Here is a 25,598-nt window from a genome sequence, read left to right as displayed (position 1 = left end):
GGGTATCATGATTGGTTAGTCATGAGTCAGCTGGTAAAAATCCTGCAGCCCTTCAAGGATGCCATGGAGGGGCTGAGTTCCAGAAGTGCCACCTTGGCTGACATCATCCCTATAATTAATTTTCTGGAGGAAAATTTGGAGGGCTTTAAACAGGAAGATGGAATGACAGCAGAGGTGCTGCATTGTCTGGACTTTTTGCAGAAGCAGGTGCAAGAGAAATTAAAACCTTTAAGAAAAGACCACAGATACATACTCGCCACAGTCTGTGATCCCCATATGAAAGGGAAACTTGCCCTACAGTCCGATTGTCTCACATTTGTAAAGGACCTGCTATTAGTAAACATCCGTGAAAGGAGCACCATAGGCAGAGACAGCTTAGGCATGAAGCAGGGGAAGAAACAGCGGGCACTTCAGAGTAGTGCAAGCCCAAGTAGGAGCAGCACTCTGTCAGTGACAGCTAGTACTTCCTCCTCCACTTCAGTATGCCAAAGCCATATTACCCCTAAAATATTATCTGTTCTGGAAGGGGCTAGAGCGAAAGCAGCTGGAAAGAAGGACTCTCAGCCCACCCAAGCAAAGGAGACACCAGCACAAATGTCAGTGATACGGTATCTCACAGAGCCCATAGAGGACATGCAGACAGATTCGCTGGCATATTGGGCACACGTCCACTGTCTAGCCACACCTAGGCAAAGAGGCTCAGCGATATCTGTCATGTCCACCAACCAGTGTGCCCAGTGAACGTGTATTTTCAATGACAAGGGATATCATGAGCCCTCATCACTCAATGCTGGCACAGATTTGATGGAAATGCTAGTGTTTTTGAAAATAAACATGTCTTTGCTTGGGTTTCCAGATTTTCCCTGTGAATGGCAAGATGAATAGAAGCAATGTAAAGCCTTGCAGCAGGTCCAACTGCCTCATATGCTCCAGATAATATCAGCACATGTACCTGACCTCAACCGCTGAGCCTGTCCATCCAGCCTTTACGTCACTACAAGGCCTGCCCCCAAGCGCTGTGCCTGCCCATCCAGCCCTCACATCACTACAAGGCCTGACCCCAAATGCTGTGCCTGTCTGTCCAGCACTTACGTCACTACAAGGTCCTGATCTCAACTGATGTGCCTGCCCATTCAGCCCTTACATCACTACAAGATCCTGACCCCAAACGCTGTGCCTGTCTGCCAGCCCTTACATCACTACAAGGGCATGACCCCAAATGCTGTACCTGTTTGTCCACCCTTATGTCACTACAAGGGCCTGACCCCAAATGCTGTGCCTGTCTGAGTTTAGTTCTACTATCTCTAATTTCAGTTTCATGTATTTGTGCATTACTTCTTTCCAGAAAATTATTTTTCCTGTTTTCAACATTTTGAATGTAAGAACATAAAAAGCTGACTTAAGATGTTTGGAGCTTGCATATTTCATATGCTCAATAGTTTTCATGATCTTCATAATATGGGCCATTTTCCCTAAATCTTTCTTAGGTGCCAACATTAATGCTTTCTAGTACTATAGAAAACTGATGGTAGTTGTACTTTAGTTCATCCTCTGTGTTCCCATAGTTTACAGAGGCACTGTGTAGGGTACAAAGTCAACATAGGTTGATATTGTACATTTGGACTTGAGTAACAGTTTTCTTATTTCTGAGAGCTCTTCACGTTCCTTTGTCATCAGTAAAGTGCATAAGTACAGTTAATAGCTTCTGGGTATTCACAAATAATCTCCAGCTCAGTTCTTGCTTCACAAATGGCAGTCTCTATTGCTCGTAAAGCATCCTCTGTTGAATTATCTTTCACAAATGAAAAAGATGCCATTTTCTTCTGGCAGTGAACTAGTTCAGGAAGAAGTGACAGATCAAACCACAACATACTAGGGATGTGCAGACCAAAAGTTTAAGTTCATAAGTCCATAAGTCGAAAGGGGGTCCCATTTGCGGTCAATATGGACATATGGAGAATTCCATAAGTTGAGTCTATGTCCATATGTGCAAATAAAAATTTAAACCCCTCACCCGCCTTAATCCCGCCCCCCCCCCAAGACTTACCAAAACTCCCTGGTGGTCCAGCGGGGTCAGGACGCCATTCCTGAACTCCTTTGCAAGGAGCATGTGACGTCGGCGTCACGTCGAAGTGACGCGGCGTCACATGATTCCACTCGGGTTCACTCCCGGACCCCTCGTTGGGCCCAAAAGGAACTTTTGGCCAGCTTGGAGGGGCCTCCTGACCCCCCCAAGCTGGCCAAAAGTGCCTTTTGGGCCCAACGAGGGGTCCGGGAGCGAACCCGAGGGGAATCACGTGACATCGGCGTGACGCGGCGTCACATGATTCCCCTCGGGTTCGCTCCCGGACCCCTCGTTGGGCCCAAAAGGAACTTTTGGCCAGCTTGGGGGGGCCTCCTGACCCCCCCAAGCTGGCCAAAAGTGCCTTTTGAGCCCAACGAGGGTTCCGGGAGCGAACCCGAGGGGAATCACGTGACGCCGCGTCACTCCGACGTGACGCCGACGTCACGTGATTCCCCTAGGGTTCGCTCCGGGACACCCTCGTTGGGCTCAAAAGGCACTTTTGGCCAGCTTGGGGGAGTCAGGAGGCCCCCCCAAGCTGGCCAAAAGTTCCTTTTGGGCCCAACGAGGGGTCCCGGAGCGAACCCGAGGGGAATCACGTGACGCCGCGTCACGCCAACGTCATGTGATTCCCCTCGGGTTCGCTCCGGGACCCCTCGTTGGGCCCAAAAGGCACTTTTGGCCAGCTTGGGGGGGTCAGGAGCCCCCTCCAAGCTGGCCAAAAGTGCCGTTTGGGTCCAACGAGGGGTCCGGGAGCGGAACCGCGATGGACCATGTGACGTCGGCGTCACGTGATTCCCCATGCGTCCGCTCCCGGACCCTCACGGAACTTTTGGCCAGCTTGGGGAGTTTTGGTAAGTCTTGGGGGGGGGGGATTAAGGAGGGTGAGGGGTTTAAATTTTTATTTAGATCAACAATCGCGATTTCCAACGTATTCAACATAGCTATGTTGAATAAGTTGGAAATCCGATCGTTTACGCCTCATCATTTTTTTAAGTTAAAAAAAAAAATAAGTTGCGTTTTCCATTTAAGTTCAAAACGAATGCACACCCCTACAACATACCTGCACAAAGGAAAGAGAACTCTCCCCGGGTGTAGCCTATCTCTTAGTACCCGCTGACACATGTTGAACCAGAACCGCTGTTCACATGGAAACCTCCTCCACTTCACCACACTTTGAAGGCTCGTGCCCCACTCTCATGGTGAACCCATTTCAGGGAGCCCTTTCCTGTGCAAAGGAAAGAGAACTCTCCCCTGTGTCGCCTATCTCTTAACACCCACTGACCCATATTGAACCGCTGTTCACATGGAAACCCCCTCCACGTCGCAACACTTTCTGAGTCTCGTGCCCCACTCTGGGACGAACCCATTTCAGGGAGCCCTTTCCTGTGCAAAGAAAAGGGAACTCTCCCCGGGTATTGCCTATCTCTGAAAACCCGCTGATACATGTTGAACCGCTGTTCACATGGAAACCCCCTCCACGTCGCAACACTTTCTGAGTCTTGTGCCCCACTCTCCACTTCGCCACACTTTAAAGGCTCGTGCCCCACTCTTGGGGTGAACCCATTTCAGGGAGCCCTTTCCTGCGCAAAGGAAAGGTAACTCTCCCGGGTGTAGCCTATCTCTTAATACCTGATGACCTATGTTGAACCGCTGTTCACATGGAAACCTCCTCCACGTCGCAACATTTTCCAAGGCTTGGGCCCCACTCTGGGGTGAACCCATTTCACGGAGCCCTTTCCTGCGCAAAGGAAAGGGAACTCTCCCCAGTATCGTCTATCTCTGAACACCTGCTGCCACATGTTGAACCACTATTCATATGGAAAACTGCTCCGCGTCAGCCTTCAAAATTCTCATTTGTATATCTGCTACGTCCACCAGTTTTTAAAAGACCAGCGAGAGCTCACTAGACGCCAACGGAACCACAACACTCTAGGGGTGAACCCATTCTAGGGAGCCCTTTCCTGCACAAAGGAAATGGAACTCTCCCCGGGTGTCGCCTATCTCTTAACACCCGCTGACCCATATTGAACTGCTGTTCACATGGAAACCTCTTCCACTTCGCCATGCTTTGAAAGCTCGTGCCCCACTCTGGGGTGAACCCATTTCATGGAGCCCTTTCCTGCGCAAAGGAAAGGGAACTCTCCCCGGGAGTCGCCTATCTCTTAACACTCAATGACCCATGTTGAACCGCTGTTCACATGGAAACCTCCACAACATCGCAACACCTTCCGAGTCTCATGCCCCACTCTGGGATGAACCCATTTCAGGGAGCCCTTTCCTGTTCAAAGAAAAGGGAACTCTCCCCGGGTATCGCCTAGCTCTGAACACCCACTGATACATGTTGAACCGCTGTTCACATGGAAACTTCCTCCACGTCGCAACACTTTCCGAGTCTCGTGCCCCACTCTGGGGTGAACCCATTTCAGGGAGCCCTTTCCTATGCAAAGGAAAGGGAACTTCCCCAGGTATTGCCTATCTCTGAATACCCGCTGCCACATGTTGAACCACTGTTCATATGGAAACCTGCTCTGCGTCGGCCTTCAAAATTTTTGTTTGTATATCTGCTACGTCCACCAGATTTTAAAAGACCAGCGAGAGCTCACTAGACGCCAACGGAACCACCACACTCTAGGGGCGAACCCATTCTAGGGAGCCCTTTCCTGCACAAAGCAAATGGAACTCTCCCCAGGGCTCTTGTTTGAATATTTTCTACTACCACCAAGGTCTGCACCCGCAGCAGCTCCACCCCACCCAGGCATAGTTCATCATGTTTCAGGTCCTAGCACGCATGTTAGACTCCTTGGTCCGTGTTTCAAGATGGGTACACCCCGGTTGACAGTCGTGCCGAAAACAGGGGGTCCCGTTCTCCTTCACCCCGCTCCCCTCTTCTTGGGTTCTATCTGAGAAGCTTGTTTGCTGTTTGAGCTCTCTCAGAGTGTCTCAGATCTTTATTCAATTGCTATTGCTAGTTTCCTATAATTAATTTTCTATTGCTGAAAAAGATATTTGTTCTTTTTTGCTGCTGTGCCTGTCAGGCAGCCAGGCTTTTTTTTTACTGCACTTTTTTTTATTGAACTACTTGTTGACTATTGGTCTTGTGCTGGTATTTAGCCTTAGATGGAGTTTACCACCCACTTTCGGCTGCATTCACAAACAACCCGACTCCGAGAAGACTTTGTCCCGGCGCGCCGGGGACCACTACTACCGGCCTAACATCATCTGCGGGCTAAGCCTCATCTTGTCTTGCCTCCTTATCTTGCCCCTATCAAAACCACAGGGGCCAGACTTACTACCTCAGCTCTGCCAGCCTGTCTTGCCCCTATCAAAACCACAGGGACCAGACTACCTCAGCTCTGCCAGCCTGTCTTGCCCCTATCAAAACCACAGGGACCAGACTACCTCAGCTCTGGCAGCCTGTCTTGCCCCTATCAACTTTCTGCCACTCTGCCTTGCTGCCATACTGCAGATGACTCACTCTACTCCTTATGGTGTTCTTGCCACTATCATGGTTCCTCAGTGTGTTGGTGCTAGTCTTTCTGCTGCTTTGTCTCTTTATCGGCACCTTGTGGTTTTTTCTGACACTCTTTCTGCTTGCTGTGTTCCCCCTTCATTGTGCTGTAGGATGTTGATGCCACTTGCCTTGCCACTTTGCCTGTCATGCTGCCTTCGAGGGTTCATGCAACTATTATTGGTGCTCTCTTTTGAAGCTGTGGTGTGTTTTTTACACTCTCACTGCTGCTTTGTACCTCTGTTAAAGCACTCTTGCTACTCCCGGTACCCCTCTGCCCTTTACAGTGCCTTAGGCTATTCATGCCACTTTGGTGCCACTTTGCCACAGTCTAAGTACCTTGGAGCTCTTTTCCCATTCTGATGATTGCTCCCCAGAGGTTTCATCAGAATTGATAAGAAAAACCCAATTCTGCAGCCAAAAATAGGCTGCAAATACTTCTCCCATTGACTTTAATGGTAAACGAAAAACGAATGAAACTAATAAACAAATAGGTTTTTTTCCCCTATGAAACTAATGAAATGAATTTGGGTCCCAGCGAAATGAAAAAATGAAATGAAACACATTTTTTCCTTCTGCACATCCCTACTAATTACTTCACAATCTATATAAAAAATATACATGCCATATATTCAGGCCACTATCTTTTATATTCATTCTTGAATCCATATGGCCAGCCCAGCAGCTCAGTGACAATGCTATGTGCTGCCATGCAGATGTCCCTGGTTTGCTTCTTGGTTCAGGTTTGCCACACCCTGGGTTGGCTGGGGATGCTGCAAAGAAAGTGTTCAAAGTCACTGGAGGTAGGGGAGTCACGATCATTAATAAGGCTCTTGGCCTCAGGACTATTTCTACAACTGCTAAACTAGGAACAGTAGAAAGGGGTATATTAAAAGAGGGAGAAAAATCAATGAGAATTGTAAATGAAGTCTTATGGTGCAAGGATCCCAACACTGGTTCTGAATGAGTTGAAAAAAGAAGGAACTAACAGGCCCCAAAAAGAGAATGAGAAAAAAAAAAGTTTGCCAGTTCTTTGAACACTGGATTCACCCATGTAGTTATGATATCAAAGCACCACTTTGTGTAGTATTATCCTCAGTATTCATTTATTTTTGCATTAATAATAACAATACTTCTCTATACAATGACAGAAAGCACCAGTGGATTTTCAAAATAACATTATAGTATCAATGGTGTTTCCCACCTGTTTTTTGGTCTGAAACATACCAAACAATTTTGTGCAACATACTTCCACTATAACAAAAATGTTATTAAAAAACTTTGAATTAGAAATTTGAATGACTTTACAATTGTTGCAATCTCAAAATACTGACACAGATGCATTCATCGCTTCCTCTACTGCCCTCCCTATGCTTTTTATTGATATACAATAACTCATAGTAGAATGTACTCGGAAATTGCTGGATATCTCTTTCCTAGGGAAGTTAATTTTCATTCTCTCCATGTTGCTTACCAGTAGTATATAAAATACAGGGTACTTTTCAAATTGATTTGACAGGTTAAGTCAGTCAATCAGCATTTACTTCTGAGTCAAGACCTGCCCACTTCCTGCCCTTCTCAGCCAATCAGTGTTCACTTCCAGGTTTAGCTCTACCCATGTCCCCTCTTGATGTTTTAATAACTTCACAGGAAGTTATCATAGCCACACCCCCAAAACACACATCATTTTGAGCCAATTTTGATGACCTCATAGGAAACAGTAGTATAATATGCTCACTTCCATCCCTTTTTGTTGACATATCCCCAGAACTAGAAATTAACCAGTCCAATATGGCATAAGGCGTGGACACAGCTGTTTTTTAAGATTTCACAACAAATGACATCAATGTGGAACATAACCAGAACGCAGTTCTCCTCTTGGTTAGAGTTAAGAATGCACACTAATCAGCTAATACTAGTCTAAAATCTTTCTCTCTCTGCATGTTTTTTTTTTAGACATTGTAAATATAACATAGGTCTATAGACTAACAAGCAATTTTAAAGCTTTTAAAACCAGCATGAGAACAGGTTGTGGGCTGTGATTTAAAATTTTACACCATCCCTCCTGCTTTTGAAAAACTACAAATGTAAGAGAAATCTACAGGTCTAATGAGGGATTTTAAGCCTTTTAAAACAGCAGTGGTGTATAGTGCCAGGAAATATGTGAGGGACATAAGGCATGACGGGTAGTTTCCACCATTGCCAGGGAACTTTACACCCTCCTTTCTCAAGCCATAGAAAAGCAGTAACATATAGAGGAAGTGAAAATAACAGATCTCCTCTTTTTCTCTTTCTCTCTCTCTCTCTCACACACACACAGATCTTAAATGAGCATTTTAGAAATGAAAACATTCACATTTACCCATGTTTTGAATGGTTTTGTGCTTTGGCAGAAAGTGATCAAGGTTTTGAAAAGGATTTTGACTGTCTTGTAAATTGTTTTTTTTTATTATTTTATTTTGTAGATAAGCAATGGATCTTTGCTGAGCAGCAAATATCGCTAAGTGATAAGCACTAGGAAAGTCTGGACAAGTCCAGGGATGGGGACAAGGCAGGGGTATGCCCATACAGCACAGGTAGAGAAAGATAACATGTGGCAGTTTGCATAAAAGCAGCCCCCCCCCCCCCCTCCACCAAGTTTGAAAAAAGCTGCTTTCATAGCCATTAAAAAGAGAAGAGTCACCCGTTCTTTATTTATTTATTTTTTTAATTTATATATTTACAATACAATTTAAGAGACTACACTTGAATTAGAAAGCAGAAAATTAGGAATAATCTAACATTCATTATAAGGTTGCGCTCAGGGGTGGACCCTTATCCTGGGGCAGGGATGGAATGGCTCCTGAAAGGGAACAGGAGGAACTGCCCCCAGGGGGGCAGAGCACTGGAGGAGACAGAGGCTAGGAAGAGCTTCACCACTGGAAGCCCGAGGTCCCCCCGGGAGGAGCTCGTAGGGACCCGGGCCACTTGGACTTAGGGGGCCTCGCAGGGTCTCCTGGGAGAATGGAAGTCCGGCATGCCCACAGACACAGAAGAGTACGGTCGGATTTGAGCTGGAGCAGGGAGAACCAGAACAGAGTTGGTGGTGACAAGGCAAGGAACAAAGCCAGAATCTGGAGACGAGGTCAGGCAGGCAAAGGTCGAGATCCAGAAATCAGTTCGAGGAGTGGTCAAGGAAGCAGGGGTCAGATACCGGAGGGCAGATGAAGTCAGAGGCAGGCAGAGGTCTTGAGGCAGGCGGAAGACAGGCAGGCAGGTCAGGAACTAGCTGAGATCGTAGACAGGCGGCAGGCAGGCAGGTGAGTCAGGAGCAAGCCGAGGTCAGTACCAGAAAGTCAGTCCGAGGGTACTACCTGGGTTGACAGACAGACGAACACAGGAACAAGCAGGACTCAGGAACGAGGATGCAGGAACAAATCAGGAACGGAACTGGAACAGAAGGATCCTGGAATGAGACTAGGAACAAGCAGGAACAAGCGCAGAGACAATCTAGCATACAAACCGACCCGATTGCCAAGGCAAGGAAGTGGAGGCAGGAGCTTCCCTATATTGCTAGATCAATCAGGGCGTGCCGTGGAGCCAAGACCCACCCTCGGCCCTACAAGTGTCCGGGTGGTCTGCGCAGATGCGCGTAGCGGCGTGGCTAGCATGGCAGAGGATGCCGAACCTCGGCGTGAGACCTGGCCTGCAGAGGAAGGCCCGGCGACCGCTGCCGCGGGACGCCAGGGCCTAGCACGGCTAGCAACTATTGCGAGGGAGGTCGTCCTGGGACATGCTGATGAATCATGCAGGTGAGCGGTCCCATGAGCGAGACGGCCGCGGGCGGGGCACGTAACAATAAGCTAAATCACATCTTGTATATCATTCTGAAAATTAAGTCCTCAGCGGGGGGAAGAGATATACACAACCAGAGGAAAACTTTTTCTTATCAGTAGAAGAAACAAGCAAATCTGCCACAAGAAGCCATTTTTATGAAAGTGGCATAGCTGTAGACATGTAATATAGAAGTGCTTGGCACTTTCTCTTTCAAAAAATCTGTCAACTGTTCAAGAGTGAAAAAAATATAAGTATTATTACAAAATTTAATCACACATTTACACGGATATTTCATTAAGAATAAAGCACCAACTTAACACTTGAGGTTTCAATTGCAAAATTGCCTTCTTCTCAATTGCGTGGGCCTTGCCAAATCAGGAAAAGCACCCACTTTTAAACCCAGAAAAATCTCAGTTCGAAAACGAAAACGTTTCCTAAGTATCCACTCTCTATCTGACTCCAGCAGAAATGAATCAGCGTAGCAGGTCTAATTTGCTCTTTCTGCGTAGACTCCAAGATATTTGTTATATCAAGTTCAGGTTCAGGTGTTGTAGGCATTAGGATCTGGAAACCCTTATTGACATCAGGATTCTTCTTGAAGGGTGGTATGTAATATACCCTTGATGTAGAAGGAAACGCTTGTTCTGTGGTAGGAAATAGAATAAGGTTATATCTTTGGAGGGAAAATTAAAAGATTCCTTGGATATTCAACAAAAAAAATATTAAAGAAACCAGTTTCTATCAAACTGAATGGAGCACTTAGAGAATCAATAAGAGGGAACAATTTGAGATTTATTCATTTCCCGATGGATCCGTTTGTTACTACTTGTGATATGTGGACAAACTAAAGTAGTAACAAACGGATCCATCGGGAAATGAATAAATCTCAAATTTGTCCCTCTTATTTGATTCTCTAAGTGCTCCATTCAGTTTGATAGAAACTGGTTTTCTTTAATAATTTTTTTTGTTGAATATCCAAGGAATCTTTTAATTTTCCCTCCAAAGATATAACCTTATTCTATTTCCTACCACTTCTTTTTCCATAATTATTATATGAGAATCCATCTGGTTAATATAGGAAGCTAAAGGATTTAACTGCTGAAAAAGATTGTCATTAACATTCTGTATGGCATCCAAATTATATCTAAAGAAACCACTTTGGGTTTCTGTATTTCTTTTCTAGATGGAAAGTTAAAGGGTACCATGTCCCTTCCAAGGTGTAGTGTGGCTGTGCTGTCCAGAGCATCTCCTTCACCGCCTTGCTCTTCTGAGGAACGCCACAATTCTCTGCCTTCCCTCTCGACAGGATAACCCAGGGCAACCGCTAAGTTTTCACCTCGTTGGTCCGGCAGGTCAGAGAAGTTCAGATTGTACACCTCGGCAGAGTTTGTAGGAGGCCTCCAATCGATCGGGGACAGTGTTGTTTGTAGTTACTGTGGGGAGACGGTTCTCTCTTCCGCCCATTCTCCCCGCTGCGAACCAACTCATGATCTCGTCACTTCTCAGGTCACATGGGAGTCCATCGGGCCTGTAACAGGTATTGTAAGGGAAGTGGTTTGGGCCTCTCCTTCTTTGGCCCTCCGCTTCCTTGCTGAATGAGGCATTTTGAACGAAAAATCAGAGGCTGGAAGAGCAATCCACACACCCCTCTAAGCGGATCCGCCATTTTGGATCTTCCCCACCTGTAATGCCAGCCCCCTGTTCTTAATATAAACCACCACCCCTGCAGGGTCGAAGATTGCTGTCGTGACCAAGGTTGATGGTATCAGTAATGTAGTCGTGAAATATATACAGGGCAGCGCGCTCTCAGGTGTTTCCCTATAGGGGTGCTGTTTAAGGCCTTCCTCCTTACTGGGTCTCTTTTCAGAAAGGGGATTCGGTAGGGATTCTAATTGCTACCACCCACCCAGTGCAGTCTCTTGCCGGTAAAGAGGGGATACAAGGATAAATAAGATATTGTATTTTTTTTTATAATTTTATTTAAAAATACTTTTTTAATGAAATCGTACTATTTCTTAATACTATTGTGAATATTCAAATAACAATTCTCTTCATAAACCTTAAAATATATTTCTTTTTCTTTTCCCTATCACAGATTATCAACTATAACAAACAAGCAATTACAAAAGAATATATTCAAGCTACTTCCAACTCATCTATTTATCAGATAAGTATTACAGTTGTATATTAACTTTAACGTTCCTTATTTCATTTCTTTTAAATAAAAGAAAATTGATTCTTTTTATTTTCTTTCCCTTATTTAGATCCAGTATCTCTTCTCCTTTTGTATTCAGGTAAGTAAACTTTAATTTTGTTATAGTCTTTTACTTTCCCATTGTATTTTGTGTATTTTCTTACTTATTGTTTGTAGTTATTCTCAAGTGCACATGTAAAACAATATGCTCAGGCCTGGCAATAGTAGTTTTAAAGCTCTGTTATTAACTTATCTCATTTTCTTCTTCGTTTTGTTGCTGGCCAGATGATAATCTTGGCGTTCTCTCATCATTTAGTCTTCTTCTTTTCTCTTCTTTTTATCCATATGCTGTTTCTTCTTTCTTGTACCTACTAACTTACGCTTTAAATAAACCTATTACAAATACTAACTCCCTGACACCGCTCCTGGATCTTCCGCAATCTAGTATATGAGTCAGTCTGTGAGGTCTGTCATTGACAGCTAATTCTTACTGTTTCACTACCTAGATTAAAATAACAGATAATTGAATTTCCCTATGTTGTCTTTTCTTCTTCTATTATTTGGAAGAACAAATGGCACGGATACCCTGTCAAATGGTAAGGGCAAAGGGCCATCGGTGCCATTTTTATTAGTGGCAGCCGATGGCCCGAGAGTGGGAGATCGCTCCCGGGACCCCCACTGGACCACCAGGTACTTGTAAAAAGTTTTGGCGGGGTTGGGAGGGTGGGGGAAGCTAAGGGATCTGTTTTAAAGGGTCAGGGTGGGTTTTTTTGTTTATCGGCTCGGGCGCAGCTGATAAAAAAAAAAACGATCGGACTGCATTAAAAATTTCACGATGTGAATCGAAACCGGAATCGGAACCGATTCCGGTTCCGATTCACATCTCTAGTCCTGTGGGGTTTTTTCCTTAATGTCTGCGCATCAGTACTCCAGACTGTACAAAAGTAATGGCTCATGTTGGTTGTCCCAGAATCCAAAATGTCTCTTTCCCTCCATCTCCACCCCCCTCCTCTGAAGCAGAGAGCAATGTTGCAGTTGCATCAAAACCATCAAGGCTTATTTATTAAGGGTAGTAATCCATGTCTTCTGTTAAGGATAGTAACTGCTGCTCTGTTCACATTATTCCCATGCTTATCAGTTTCTCAAGCCATATAAATTGGTTGCTGTCTAAATCCAATTCCCCTTTTCCCCTGCCTTTGAAGCAGAGAGTAAATGTTGGGATTGCACCAAAAGAATCCAGGCTTATTGGTTAAGGGTAGTAACTGCCACACCAGCAAGTTACCCCCATGCATGCTTTCTTCATTTTCTTCAGGTCTTGGCCGTAGAAGCAGTCCTATGCTTTTTTTCCTTATGTCTGCATATTAGTATTCCAGACCATGGAAGTCGGGGCCCTCGGTTGTTTTCTGAATCCAATTCCTCTTTTCCCCCCGCCAACTAAGTGGGGAGCAATGTTGCAGTTACATTAAAGCCAACCAAAGCATTATGGTTAAGGGTAGTAATCTTCATACCTTCTGCTAAAAGTAGTAACCACCGCGTACCAGCAAGTTGCCCCCCGCCCCTGCACACCTATCTCATTTTTCGTCCCTCTAGCCTTTAGAGATCCACAGTGTTATCCCATGCACCTTTGAATTCTTTGACTGTTCTCTTCTTCACCACTTCCTCCACAAGGGCATTTCAGGCCTCCACCACCATCTCCATGAAGGAATATTTCCTGAAGTTGGATCTGAGTCATCCCCCTGGAGTTTCATTTTTGATCCCTAGTTCTATTTTCTTCTTTCCAATGGAAAAGGTTCAAAGTCCATAATTCATTGAAACCTTTTAGGTATCTGAAGGTCTGTATCATATCTTCTCTGCACCTCCTCTCTTCCAGATCCTTCAGCCTCTTCGCATAGTTCTTCGATACAGTTCTTGGACCAGTGTATTTCTGGTTCTACAGATACATCATCAAAAAAGGACAGACGTAGGCATGTCCTATGCTATTTCCTGTGATGTTATCAAAACAGGTGATGTGTTTTGGGGTGCTGCTACGAGAACATCCTCTGACATCTAAATGACAGCAGGGATGGAAGTAAGGCAGAAAAGGGGCAGAGATAAACCTGTTGTGGTCTCCACCGCTTCCCCTTCTTTAGCTCTGAACAGTGCTCACCTCCGCTGCTGGAAACGCCGCGTTCCGCATGCTCGGGACTCCTGCGGCTCTGCCGGTTCCACATGGCGGCCGCCATTGCTTGCCCGTCTCCCCGCTGCCTCGCGCACGCGTGAGGACGCACACTATGTGCGCACAGCTCCCGGAAGTCTGGCCCCGCCTGTGCTAATGACGCCACGCCCTAAGCCTGATATAACCGGCGTCCGGACGCCTTCTCTTTTGCCTTGCACAAGGTTCACTACTGCCTAGTAGTTCTGAGTTGTGCTTCTCCTGTTCCTCGTTCCTGACTTGACCTTTGGATTGCCTTTGACTTCGCTTCAGCCTGCCGCCTGCCTCCGACCATGGTCCGTTACTGACTTCGCTTCAGCCTGCCGCCTGCCTCCGACCTTGGTCCGTTCCTGACTTCGCTTCAGCCTGCCGCCTGCCTTGGTCCGTTCCCGACTCCGCTACAGCCTGCTTCAGTTCACAGCCAGCTACAGGCTCTGTTCCAGTCTACAGCCTGCTCCAGTTCACAGCCAGCTACAGACTCCATTCCAGTCTACAGCCTGCTCCAGTTCACAGGCCAGCTACAGACTCCGTTCCAGTCCACAGCCTGCTCCAATCCACAGCCAGCTGCAGACTTCCCTTCCAGTCTACAGCCTGTTCCAGTCCACAGTCTGCTATCGATTCTAACCTCAGCCTTCAGCCTGTTCCCGGTCCAGTATTCTTCAACCCTGCCTCACGGTCCGGCTTACTACAGGTATCGCTGCCGCCCGCTGTCCTGTCATCAGCTGGCCCTCGACCTGCACTGCCGGTCTACAGACTATCTTTCACTCTTGTGGACTTTTCTTACTACACTCCCTGCCCAGGCTTTATCTGCTATTTGGACTCTGAGCTGATATCCCAGTCCCAAGGTTCCAGGGCCCTACGGGCTCCTCCTGGGGGGCTCCTGGTTCCCGGGTGAACACTGCCAGCCTGTGGCTTCCGCCTCCTGGCCTACCCTGTCACCCTGGGTAGACCGGCCCAAGGGTCCACTATCCTGCCTGCAGCACCCAACTGCAACAGTTTGCAAGGCCATGGACTCGGCGGAGACTCCAATCCTACAGGCCATTCCAGGGATGGCTCAACGTCTCCAGCAACAACAACACTGCATTGACTCTCTCACTGCCACGGTGGAACAGTTGGTCTCTCGCCTTGAGGTTTCCACTCAGCAGTTGCCTCCTGCACCTGCATCTACTTCAAGTACTCAGCTGCCCATGCCTACCCAGTACGCCGGGGACAGCAAGACATGTCGTGGTTTCCTGAACCAGTGTCAAGTGCGCTTCACCTTGCTGCCATCCCAGTTTCCCTCAGATGCAGCCAAGGTAGCCTTTATCTTCTCCTTGCTGGATGGCAAGGCCCTTGACTAAGCTTCACCCTTGTGGGAACGTTCCGACCCTCTGCTACAGAACCTACAAGACTTCCTCCTTAACTTCCGCCTGGCCTTTGATGACCCAGCACGCCGATCCACCGCGGCCTCGGAGCTCCTACACCTTCGACAAGGGGCACGCCCGGTGGCTGACTATATTATAGATTTCCGAACCCTGGCCATGGAACTCGCTTGGCAGGATGATTACCTTAAGGGGATTTTCCTCGAGGGCTTGGCAGGCCGAATCAATGATGAACTGGCAGGTCGGGAGCTTCCTGAGGATTTAAATGATCTAATGGACATTGCTGGTAGAGTGGATCGCCGTCTCCAGCAGCGGGATAGAGAGACTCGCTCGAGTCGCAGAGCCGCACCACACCTGTCTGCCTCCGCCAGAACACCGGCTCCCAAGGTTCTACCTTCTGCTATGCCTACTGGAGAACCTATGCAACTGGGCAGGTCTCCACTCACCCCGGAAGAAAGGAGGAGATGGCGCTCTCTAGGCCTCTGCCTCTATTGTGGGGGCAAAGGACATTTTCTTTCTTCATGCCCAGAGCGTCCGGGAAACGCTCGTGCCTAGGTTACACTGAGGAGCTACACCTAGGCGCTACTGGATCAGCTCCTCTCTGCACGCTACCAGTAACCCTAAAATACCCTGGTGGGGAAATCCAGATTCGTGCCTTCATTGATTCAGGAGCTGAAGGGAACTTTATTGTGGCTGATTTGGTGACTCAGCTTGCCCTGCCTACACTACAGAAGGTTCCTCCTCTGTGGATCTCCTCGATTCGAGGGACCTTGCTCCCGGGGGTTATTACTTGCTCCACGGCCCCAGTGACTCTGCAAACAGGCCTGTTCCACTCAGAGGAGATCTCCCTGCTCGTCCTAGAACGAGCGGTGCACCCGCTAGTGTTGGGACTTCCTTGGTTATGTCAGCATTCTCCCGTGATCCAATGGGATGACTTCCAGCTGGTCCGTTGGGGTCCTGCCTGTTTTGAACGCTGTCTACACCTCCCATGTCCGCCTAGGCCTCTGCACCTCTGCTCCTCGCACCTCCTCCCTGAACCGTACCAAGGCTTTCAAGATTTCTTCTCCAAGGAGATGGCGGAGATCCTTCCCCAGCACCGGCCGTTCGATTGTCCCATCGATCTTTTGTCGGGTACCACGCCTCCTCGTGGCCGAGTGTATCCTTCGTCACTACCTGAAACAAAGGCTATGTCCCAGTATATCACGGAGAACCTAGCCAAGGGGTTCATCCGCCCGTCTCGCTCACCGGCTGGTGCCGGATTCTTCTTTGTGGCCAAGAAGGATGGCTCCCTCCGGCCGTGTATCGATTACCGCGGCCCTGAACGCCATCACCAAGCGGGATCGGTATCCTCTCCCGCTCATCCCAGAGCTTCTGGATCGCCTCCAGGGTGCCCGTATCTTCACGAAGCTGGATCTCAGAGGGGCCTATAACCTCGTCCGCATACGCCCAGGGGATGAATGGAAGACGGCGTTCAACACCAGGGACGGGCATTACGAGTACCTGGTGATGCCCTTTGGGCTCTGCAATGCCCCCGCCGTCTTTCAACACCTCATGAATGAGGTTCTCCGGGACATGCTCCATTCACATGTCATAGTCTACCTGGACGACGTGCTCATCTTTTCCAAAGATGTGGACTCCCATCGCCATCACGCCACGCAGGTTCTTCAGGTCCTCCGAGACAACCACTTGTATGCCAAGCTGGAGAAGTGTATATTCAAGGCTGAGTCTCTGCCCTTCTTGGGCTACATCATCTCCTCTACCGGCTTCCGCATGGACCCAGAGAAAGTAGCGGCCATTACCAAGTGGCCCCAGCCCATGGGACTCAAGGCCCTCCAGCGGTTTCTGGGCTTCGCTAATTTTTATAGACACTTTATCCCGCGTTACTCGCACCGAGTGGCTCCGCTCACGGCCCTGACCCGCAAGGGAGCTGACGCCAAGAACTGGCCTGATGCTGCGGTGGCAGCCTTCTCCGACCTCAAAGAGGCATTTTTCTCTGATGTTTGCCTCCGGCATCCGGATCCCTCCAGACCATTCATCGTGGAGGTCGACGCCTCCAGTATCGCGGTTGGGGCGGTTCTCAGCCAACACTCCGACTCTGGCCAACTCCTTCCCTGCTCTTACTTCTCCAGGAAGTTTTCTCCAGCCGAGAGCAATTACTCCATCGGGGACAAGGAGCTCCTGGCGATAAAGCTCGCCTTCGAAGAGTGGAGACAATGGCTCGAGGGATCCCTGCATACCACTACCATATACACAGATCAAAAGAACCTGGAGTTCCTGTCACAGGCTCAACGACTGAACCCCCGTCAAGCCCGCTGGGCTTTGTTTTTCAGTCATTTTGACTTTGTTCTACACTATAGCCCAGCGGCCAAGAACCTCCGAGTGGATGCTCTTTCTCGCACTACATGCGCCGAGGAGGATCAAGAACCTCCTCAATTTATCCTGGACCCGACTAAAGTCCGCCTGTCTGCGTTAACAGTCCTTTCCCAGGATAGGACTGTACTTCCCCACCGGGATTGGCTAACTGCCTTACGCTGGGCTCATGACACCCTCATCGGAGGACACGCTGGACGCGAAAGGACCTTAGAGCTTGTCAATCATTTCTATTGGTGGCCCAACATCCGGCGGGATGTCTTTTCCTATGTAAGTTCCTGCCCCACCTGCGCACGCCAGAAACCCAGTCCTGGGTCTCCTTGTGGCCTTCTACAGCCATTACCGGTCCCCACCGAACCATGGACCCACATAGCTACGGACTTCGTGGAGGACTTACCCCCGTCTTGTGGGCATAAGGTCATCTGGGTCACCATTGACCGCTTCTCGAAGATGGTGCACCTAGTCCCTCTGCCGAAACTTCCTTCAGCGCCCGAACTGGCCCGTCTCTTTACCCAGCATGTCTTCAGGCTACATGGTCTTCCTCAAGACATAGTCTCATACAGGGGTCCCCAGTTCGTTGCCCGCTATTGGAGAGCCCTCTGCAGATGCTTTAAGGTAAAGCTCAGTTTCTCCACAGCCTTCCACCCACAGAGCAACGGTCAGACAGAGAATGAATCGGACACTGAAGGCTTACGTTCAGGCCTTCATCAACGAGAGACAGGACAATTGGTCAGAACTATTGCCATGGGCCGAGTTCGCTTACAACAATCAAGTTAACGCTGCTACCGGCAAATCCCCATTCCAACTGGTTTACGAAAATCCGCTGAGACCTCCACTGCCGCTGGAGGCCCCCAGCGCCTCACCGGCCGTTCAGATAACGGCTCGGCAACTACAGACATTGTGGCACACGACTCAGAAACAGCTACACCACTCGGCCGTGTCCGCCAAGCAAGCGGCCGACCGCCACCGACGACCAGCTCCCACCTACCAGCCTGGGGATCGAGTCTGGCTCAGCACCAAGAACATCCACCTCCGGCTCCCATCACGGAGATTTGCACCCAAAATCTGTGGGCCATTTTGGGTTGCTGAGCGAGTGGGTCTGGTGTCATATCGGCTGAGACTGCCTTCTTCTCTCCGAATCCACAATGTCTTTCATGTGTCCCTGCTTAAGCCTGTGGTCCTCTCTTGTTATCATCGTACGCCTCCGGATCCTACAGCTACTGCCATCGACGATGACCCCACGTATCAAGTGCGAGAGGTTCTTGATGTCCGCTTCCACAACCGTAGATGGGAATACCTACTGGCGTGGGAGGGCTGCAGTGATGAAGATAACACCTGGGAACCCAGCCGCAATATCCTTGACAAGAGCCTTTTGCAACAGTTCCATCAGGACCATCCAGGAAAACCAGGTCCTCTCAAGAGGGGTCGTAAAGGGGGGGGTACTGTTGCGGTCTCCACCGCTTCCCCTTCTTTAGCTCTGAACAGTGCTCACCTCCGCTGCTGGAAACGCCGCGTTCCGCATGCTCGGGACTCCTGCGGCTCTGCCGGTTCCATGTGGCGGCCGCCATTGCTTGCCCGTCTCCCCGCTGCCTCGCGCGCGCGTGAGGATGCACACTATGTGCGCACAGCTCCCGGAAGTCTGGCCCCGCCTGTGCTAATGACGCCACGCCCTAAGCCTGATATAACCGGCATCCGGATGCCTTCTCTTTGCCTTGCAACGAGGTTCATTACTGCCTAGTAGTTCTGAGTTGCGCTTCGCCTGTTCCTCGTTCCTGACTTGACCTTTGGATTGCCTTTGACTTCGCTTCAGCCTGCCGCCTGCCTCCGACCTTGGTCTGTTCCTGACTTCGCTTCAGCCTGCCGCCTGCCTCCGACCTTGGTCAGTTCCTGACTTCGCTTCAGCCTGCTGCCTGCCTCTGACCTTGGTCCATTCCCGACTCCGCTACAGCCTGCTTCAGTTCACAGCCAGCTACAGACTCCGTTCCAGTCTACAGCCTGCTCCAGTTCACAGCCAGCTACAGACTCCGTTCCAGTCTACAGCCTGCCTCAGTTCACAGCCAGCTACAGACTCCATTCCAGTCCACAGCCTGCTCCAATCCACAGCCAGCTGCAGACTCCCTTCCAGTCTACAGCCTGTTCCAGTCCACAGACTGCTATCGATTCTACCTCAGCCTTCAGCCTGTTCCCGGTCCAGTATTCTTCAAACCCTGCCTCACGGTCCGGCTTACTACAGGTATCGCTGCCACCCGCTGTCCTGTCATCAGCTGGCCTTCGACCTGCACTGCCGGTCTACAGACTATCTTTCACTCTTGTGGACTTTTCTTACTACACTCCCTGCCCAGGCTTTATCTGCTATTTGGACTCTGAGCTGATATCCCAAGTCCCAAGGTTCCAGGGCCCTACGGGCTCCTCCTGGGGGGCTCCTGGTTCGTGGGTGAACACCGCCAGCCTGTGGCTCCACCTCCCGGCCTACCCTGTCACCCTGGGTAGACCGGCCCAAGGGTCCACTATCCTGCCTGCAGCACCCAACTGCAACAAAACCTGGAAGTTAACACAGATTAGCTGAGAGAGGGCAAGAACTGGGCAGGGCTTGACACAAAAATGAATACTGACTGGATGGCCCAAAAAATCAAAATCAGTTTGACAAGTATCCTGTATTATATGTTATACTTACTGGCAGGCCTCCAAGGTGATTTTTAAAAGGAACCTCTTGTGTACTTGATGACCCTAATCCTGCCTACATTACTACTCCGTTTCCACCACAGACGGAAAAATACTTTGAAAACTGCCTCCATAATAATGCATATGGCAGTGCACAAAGGTAAGTACACAGAGTACATGGGCACTCTATGACTTGAACACCCATGGAAATATTTTTACAGGTGAAAAGCCACCCTTTCCACCCCCCCCCCCCCACCCCCAGGCCTGTAACTTTCCAGAAAACATGCCCAGACAGGGTAAGCATGCTTTTGTTGCAGAGCAGCACAAAAGTAATGCCTCTCAAGACTTCCATCTCTTCCCAAGTACAAATGTAAGTGCAAGGCAAGAGGAGGCTCCTGGCGCTGCACAGCAGAGAATCCAGTAAATAACCCAGGTGAGTGCCAAAGAGAAGTCCAAGGATCCTACCAATCGATGGTGGTGCAGTGGTCATTCCTGTTTTTTCTCCAGAGCAGTACAAGCAGTGGGGATCCAGGCAGAGACATATGTACATTGCCTCGGTAGTCACACATTTACACTCTAAATGGGAAGTATGTACTGGATAGTAGGGGTGTGCATTCGGATTGACCGCATTAGTAAAACGCAACTCATATTTTTTTTTTACTTAAAAAATTGATTCGACATAAACGATCGGATTTCCCACATATCGAACATAGATATGTTCGATATGTGGGAAATCGCGATTGTTGAGCCAAAATAAAAATATAAACCCCCTCACCCTCCTTAATCCCCCCCCCCCCCCCGACTTACCACAACTCCCTGGTGATGGAGCGAGGAGTGAGGACGCCATTTCTGCAATCCTTGGCGAGAAGCATGTGACGTCGGCGGCACGTCGAGTGACGCCGGCGTCACGTGATTCCCGGCTCGTTCGCGCCGGACGGCTCGTTCGGCCCAAAAAGAACTTTTGGCCAGCTTGGGGGGGCCTCCTGACCCCCCCAAGCTGGCCAAAAGTTCTTTTTGGGCCGAACGAGCCGTCCGGCGCGAACGAGCCGGGAATCACGTGGCGCCGCGTCACTCAGACGCGACGTCACGTGATTCCCGGCAAGTTCGCGCCGGACGGCTCGTTCGGCGCGAACAAGCCGGGAATCACGTGACGCCGACGTCACGTGATTCCCGGCAAGTTCGCGCCGGACGGCTCGTTCGGCCCAAAAAGAACTTTTGGCCAGCTTGAGGGGGTCAGGAGGCCCCCCCAAGCTGGCCAAAAGTTCTTTTTGGGCCGAACGAGCCGTCCGGCGCGAACTTGCCGGGAATCACGTGACGTCGCGTCTGAGTGACGCGGCGCCACGTGATTCCCGGCTCGTTCGCGCCGGACGGCTCGTTCGGCCCAAAAAGAACTTTTGGCCAGCTTGGGGGGGTCAGGAGGCCCCCCCAAGCTGGCCAAAAGTTCTTTTTGGGCCGAACGAGCCGTCCGGCGCGAACGAGCCGGGAATCACGTGACGCCGCGTCACTCGACGTGCCACCGACGTCACATGCTTCTCGCCAAGGATTGCAGAAATGACGTCCTCACTCCTCGCTCGATCACCAGGGAGTTGTGGTAAGTCTGGGGGGGGGATTAAGGAGGGTGAGGGGGTTTAATTTTTTTTTTTGCACATATGTACATATACCCAACTCATTGGATTTTTTTTATGTCCATATTGGCCGCAAGTGGGACCCCCTTTCGGACATAAAAAATATGAACATAAAATTTTGCTCTGCACATCCCTACTGGATAGAACAGTACAGTAGAAGCACAAATCATAGGGAGAGGAAGTATGCACTGGCTAGAAGGTAGGGAGGAGCAGATGGAAAGCTGGGCAGGAGAGCTGCAAGAGAATACGAGAGTTATATAATAGGTTAAAAAGGGGGGACAGAGTATGAAAACTGGAGCGTAGATGGTGAGGGAGAGGGAGAGAGGAGGGCATAGTGTGTGAGAAATGAAAGACTGGAAGTAGAAGACAAGAGATGGAAGACTGGAAGACTGGGTGAGCAATGGAGATAGAAGATTGAGGGAATGGAGTTGGTAAGACAGTTGGGATGGAAGACAAGGTTAGAGGAAGCTGGTGAACTAGCAGAATGGGGTGAGGGACATAGAGGTCTGAAGAATTGAAATGGAAAATTGGAATGGGGAGAGAGGTGAACTGTTAAAAGAAAAGATAAAACAATGGAGGACTGGAATGGGGTAAGAAGGTGATAAATGGCTAGAACAAGGCAAGAGGGATAAGAGAGAGGCAATGAGAGTTGGAGAAAGAGAAAACAGAGTAAAAAGAGAGGAAAGAATGAGACGAGATGAAAATAGGAATATGGAGGATGAGAGACCTGGAATACCTGCAGAGTGACAAATGGAAAAAATAGATGTGAAAATAAAATGCTAGAGGAATGTAAGATAAAGATGAAAAAGAAAAGAAATGGATTGAAGTGACATCAAAGAGCTAGATTCCAAAAGCCAAATAGAAGGAAAGATAGAGGGAGAAACATATAGAAAAGAAAGGCAAAATGGAAAGAAAAACCAAGAAAATGAGTCAGAATAAAATATAAGATGAAAACAGAGAAGAAACAGATCAGTACAACAAGGAAAAACAGACTATAATTTATCATACTCTATGTATAATTGTTTTGTTTGGAACCTGGAAGTTGATAAGATACAAGGGGGAGTGAGTGAGAGATTGCACAATGAGGAGGAGATGAAGCATATTCCTTTACAGTTAAACAATCTCAGAGGTCAATATTAAAACCCTTTTAGACGGATAACTTAACAGTTCTCCATCTAAATGGCATAGCCAGATATATTCAGCCCTTAGCTGGCTAAATTTTAGCCAGGTATCTAGAATTTAGCCAAATAAAAAAGCCAGTGGAGCGTACTGTTATCTGGCATTTGGACGCGCGTTTGATGCACTAGCTTTACCCCTTATTCAGTAAGGAGAAATAGCGCGTCGAAAATGTGCGTCCAACCCCCCCAAAACTAATAGCACACTCAACATGCAAATGCATGTTGATGGTCCTATTAGGTATTCCCGCGCAATTCAGAAAGCAAAATGTGCAGCCAAACCGCACATTTTACTTTAAGAAATTAGCACCTACCCAAAGGTAGACGCTAATTTCTGCCGGCTCCGGGGAAGTGTACAGAAAAGCAGTAAAAACTACTTTTCTATGTACCCTCCGACTTAATATCATGGCGATATTAAGTCGGAGGTCCCAAAAGTTAAAAAAAGTTAAAATTTAAAAAAAAAATTTAAATTTAAAATGGGCCTGCGGCTTGAAAACCGGACACTCAATTTTGCCGGCATCCGGTTTCCGAACCCGTGGCTGTCAGCGAGTTTGAGAACCAACACCGGCAACATTGAGCGTCGGCTGTCAAACTCGCTGACAGCCGCCGCTCCTGTCCAAAAAGAGGCGCTAGGGACATTTATCTCGCTGAATATACGGGACAAATTATCTGGCTAACTTTAGCCGGATAACTTATCCACTAACTGCCATACTATTTATTGGCCTCTTGATTACTACTATGCATAAAGATCACGACAACTCATACCTCAAAAAATGTATTTATTAGCTCTACTTGTGAAAAGAGGCTGTTCAGTAGAAGCATCATGCTGCCAGTGGGGAAGCGCTTTATAGATGAAGTAATCCATCTGTTAGAACAAGGCCTAGCAAAAAGCTAACATTTCTATATTGCAGCTGCTTCCAAATCTGCTAAAGGAGGGAAGTACGACAGGGCTATACTTCACTTCGGCCTTTCTATTAAAAACAAGTTATGAAAAAAGCAGGCTATAAAACAATTTTATGCCTTTGGTCATCTCCTGATAATTCAGAAAAAGGTGAAGCACAGTAATAACAGCAGAAGGAACAGCAAGAAATTGAAAAAAAACATTAAAACTCTTCAATCAAAAGAAAGTTAGAAATAGGTAATAATTTGGGATAATATAAAACTGATAATTATAATTATTTATGAGAACAATTGACTATTCCAATTTCTGCGTGAGAAAAAAAAGAAATGTAGTGATCTGGGAAGAAATATATTTTGCCCGACATTAACAAGAATAAAGCATAGCATCTGAAAATACTATATGAAGTGATACAAGGGTCAGGGCACAAATATGCTAAAACATACTTATTTATTTGTTTATTTATTTATTTGAAAGTTCTTATATACCGCTTTATAGAATTGGGTAATTGATCTATGTGGTTAAAACTTACATCAATAAATCACCAATTCCTGTTCTGATCAGAATGAATTAAATTTTTCGCACAGCATGATGAGCTGTGCGAAAAAAAGGGTAGGGGGGGGCAAAATTGTGCAGCCAGCCGCATCATGGCAGTGGGTTTTCGCCAACCGCAGTTGTGGCTGGGCCACACAGTTTCACACCCATAGTGCCATGGGAAAAGGTGTAGTTATTTCCCACGGTGCCTCCGGCGATAATGTAGAAAACATTATCGCCCGCACAGCTGCCAGGACATAACTCCACCCAAACCCCACTCAAACTCCTTGCCTTCCCCTAATTTGCATTGTACCACCACGAAGCGGCCGGTATCACGTGCGGTAGGGCCTTATCGCGTACAATAAGGCCCTAATACACCAGATACCAGCACATCGCGATTTGATGAATGACCCGGTTAGTAAGACACTCGCTATTCATACTTCTCCAGCTCAACAAGCAACAGTATTACATTCTTTCGAGATAAGAAAATTACCAGACCCTATAATCTAGGGTTAATTACTAGCGCTAGGGTACAAATTTAGCATTTTTTATTAATGGCTTACAACAGTTTTCTCCCTATGTTCATATGCCTCAACATCCTACATTTTCTAAATTAAGTAGAGCAAACATGACTAGATTCAGCAATGTAAATCTAACCCACAATAAAAGTGAAGTTGATTCATTCATCCCTAAGCATATTCTCTTTTTAAAGAGTTTGAAAATTTTACATACCTCCAATACCTGGACGAAGTTTACTGTCATATCCTTGAAGTAAGGCATTCAGAATATGAGTGAAATCTCCTTCATGGATCTTTGGTGCTAATACCCATGTTCTATTTACTGTTACATCCTCATCATCTTCATCTTCTACTTTATCAGCACTGATAGATCAAGAAAGCAGTGAAAATACAAAAACACTCGGTGACATAAAGAAATAAACAGAAAATAAACATTAGTAACTTAAGCTTTCTATATTAAACACTTTCATTTATCACTGAAGGGCAAATACTAAAAAAAAACCTACTGCAGTAGCATTTAAATATAAAAAGGGAGACTATGATAAAATGAGGAAATCTGTTAGGAAGAAAACTGAAAGGAGAATCAAAATTTGCAAGAGGTGGGGAGCTTTTTAAAATTATGTTCCTTGAACTCTAGACAAAATAAGGCAGATTTTCAAAACCTTGTGAGTGCAAAAATGGC

The 25,598-nt window shown here is 47.7% G+C and overlaps 1 protein-coding gene across 1 annotated transcript in view; it reads right to left on the bottom strand.

The window, feature by feature from the left end:
- The window catches only part of GABRG1 (gamma-aminobutyric acid type A receptor gamma1 subunit), a 159,459-nt gene that overhangs the window by 117,320 nt on the left and 16,541 nt on the right, over positions 1-25,598 (bottom strand). The window contains exon 2 of the mRNA XM_029588421.1: positions 25,131-25,279. Within this exon, the coding sequence (XP_029444281.1) occupies positions 25,131-25,279 (149 nt within the window). The remainder of the gene's footprint in view (positions 1-25,130; positions 25,280-25,598) is intronic.

This window comes from Rhinatrema bivittatum, chromosome 1 (genome assembly GCF_901001135.1).
Source record: "Rhinatrema bivittatum chromosome 1, aRhiBiv1.1, whole genome shotgun sequence".
Taxonomy (NCBI): domain Eukaryota; kingdom Metazoa; phylum Chordata; class Amphibia; order Gymnophiona; family Rhinatrematidae; genus Rhinatrema; species Rhinatrema bivittatum.
The sequence above is the reverse complement of the archived record's forward strand: the minus strand, read 5'-3'. Positions and strand labels throughout refer to the sequence as shown.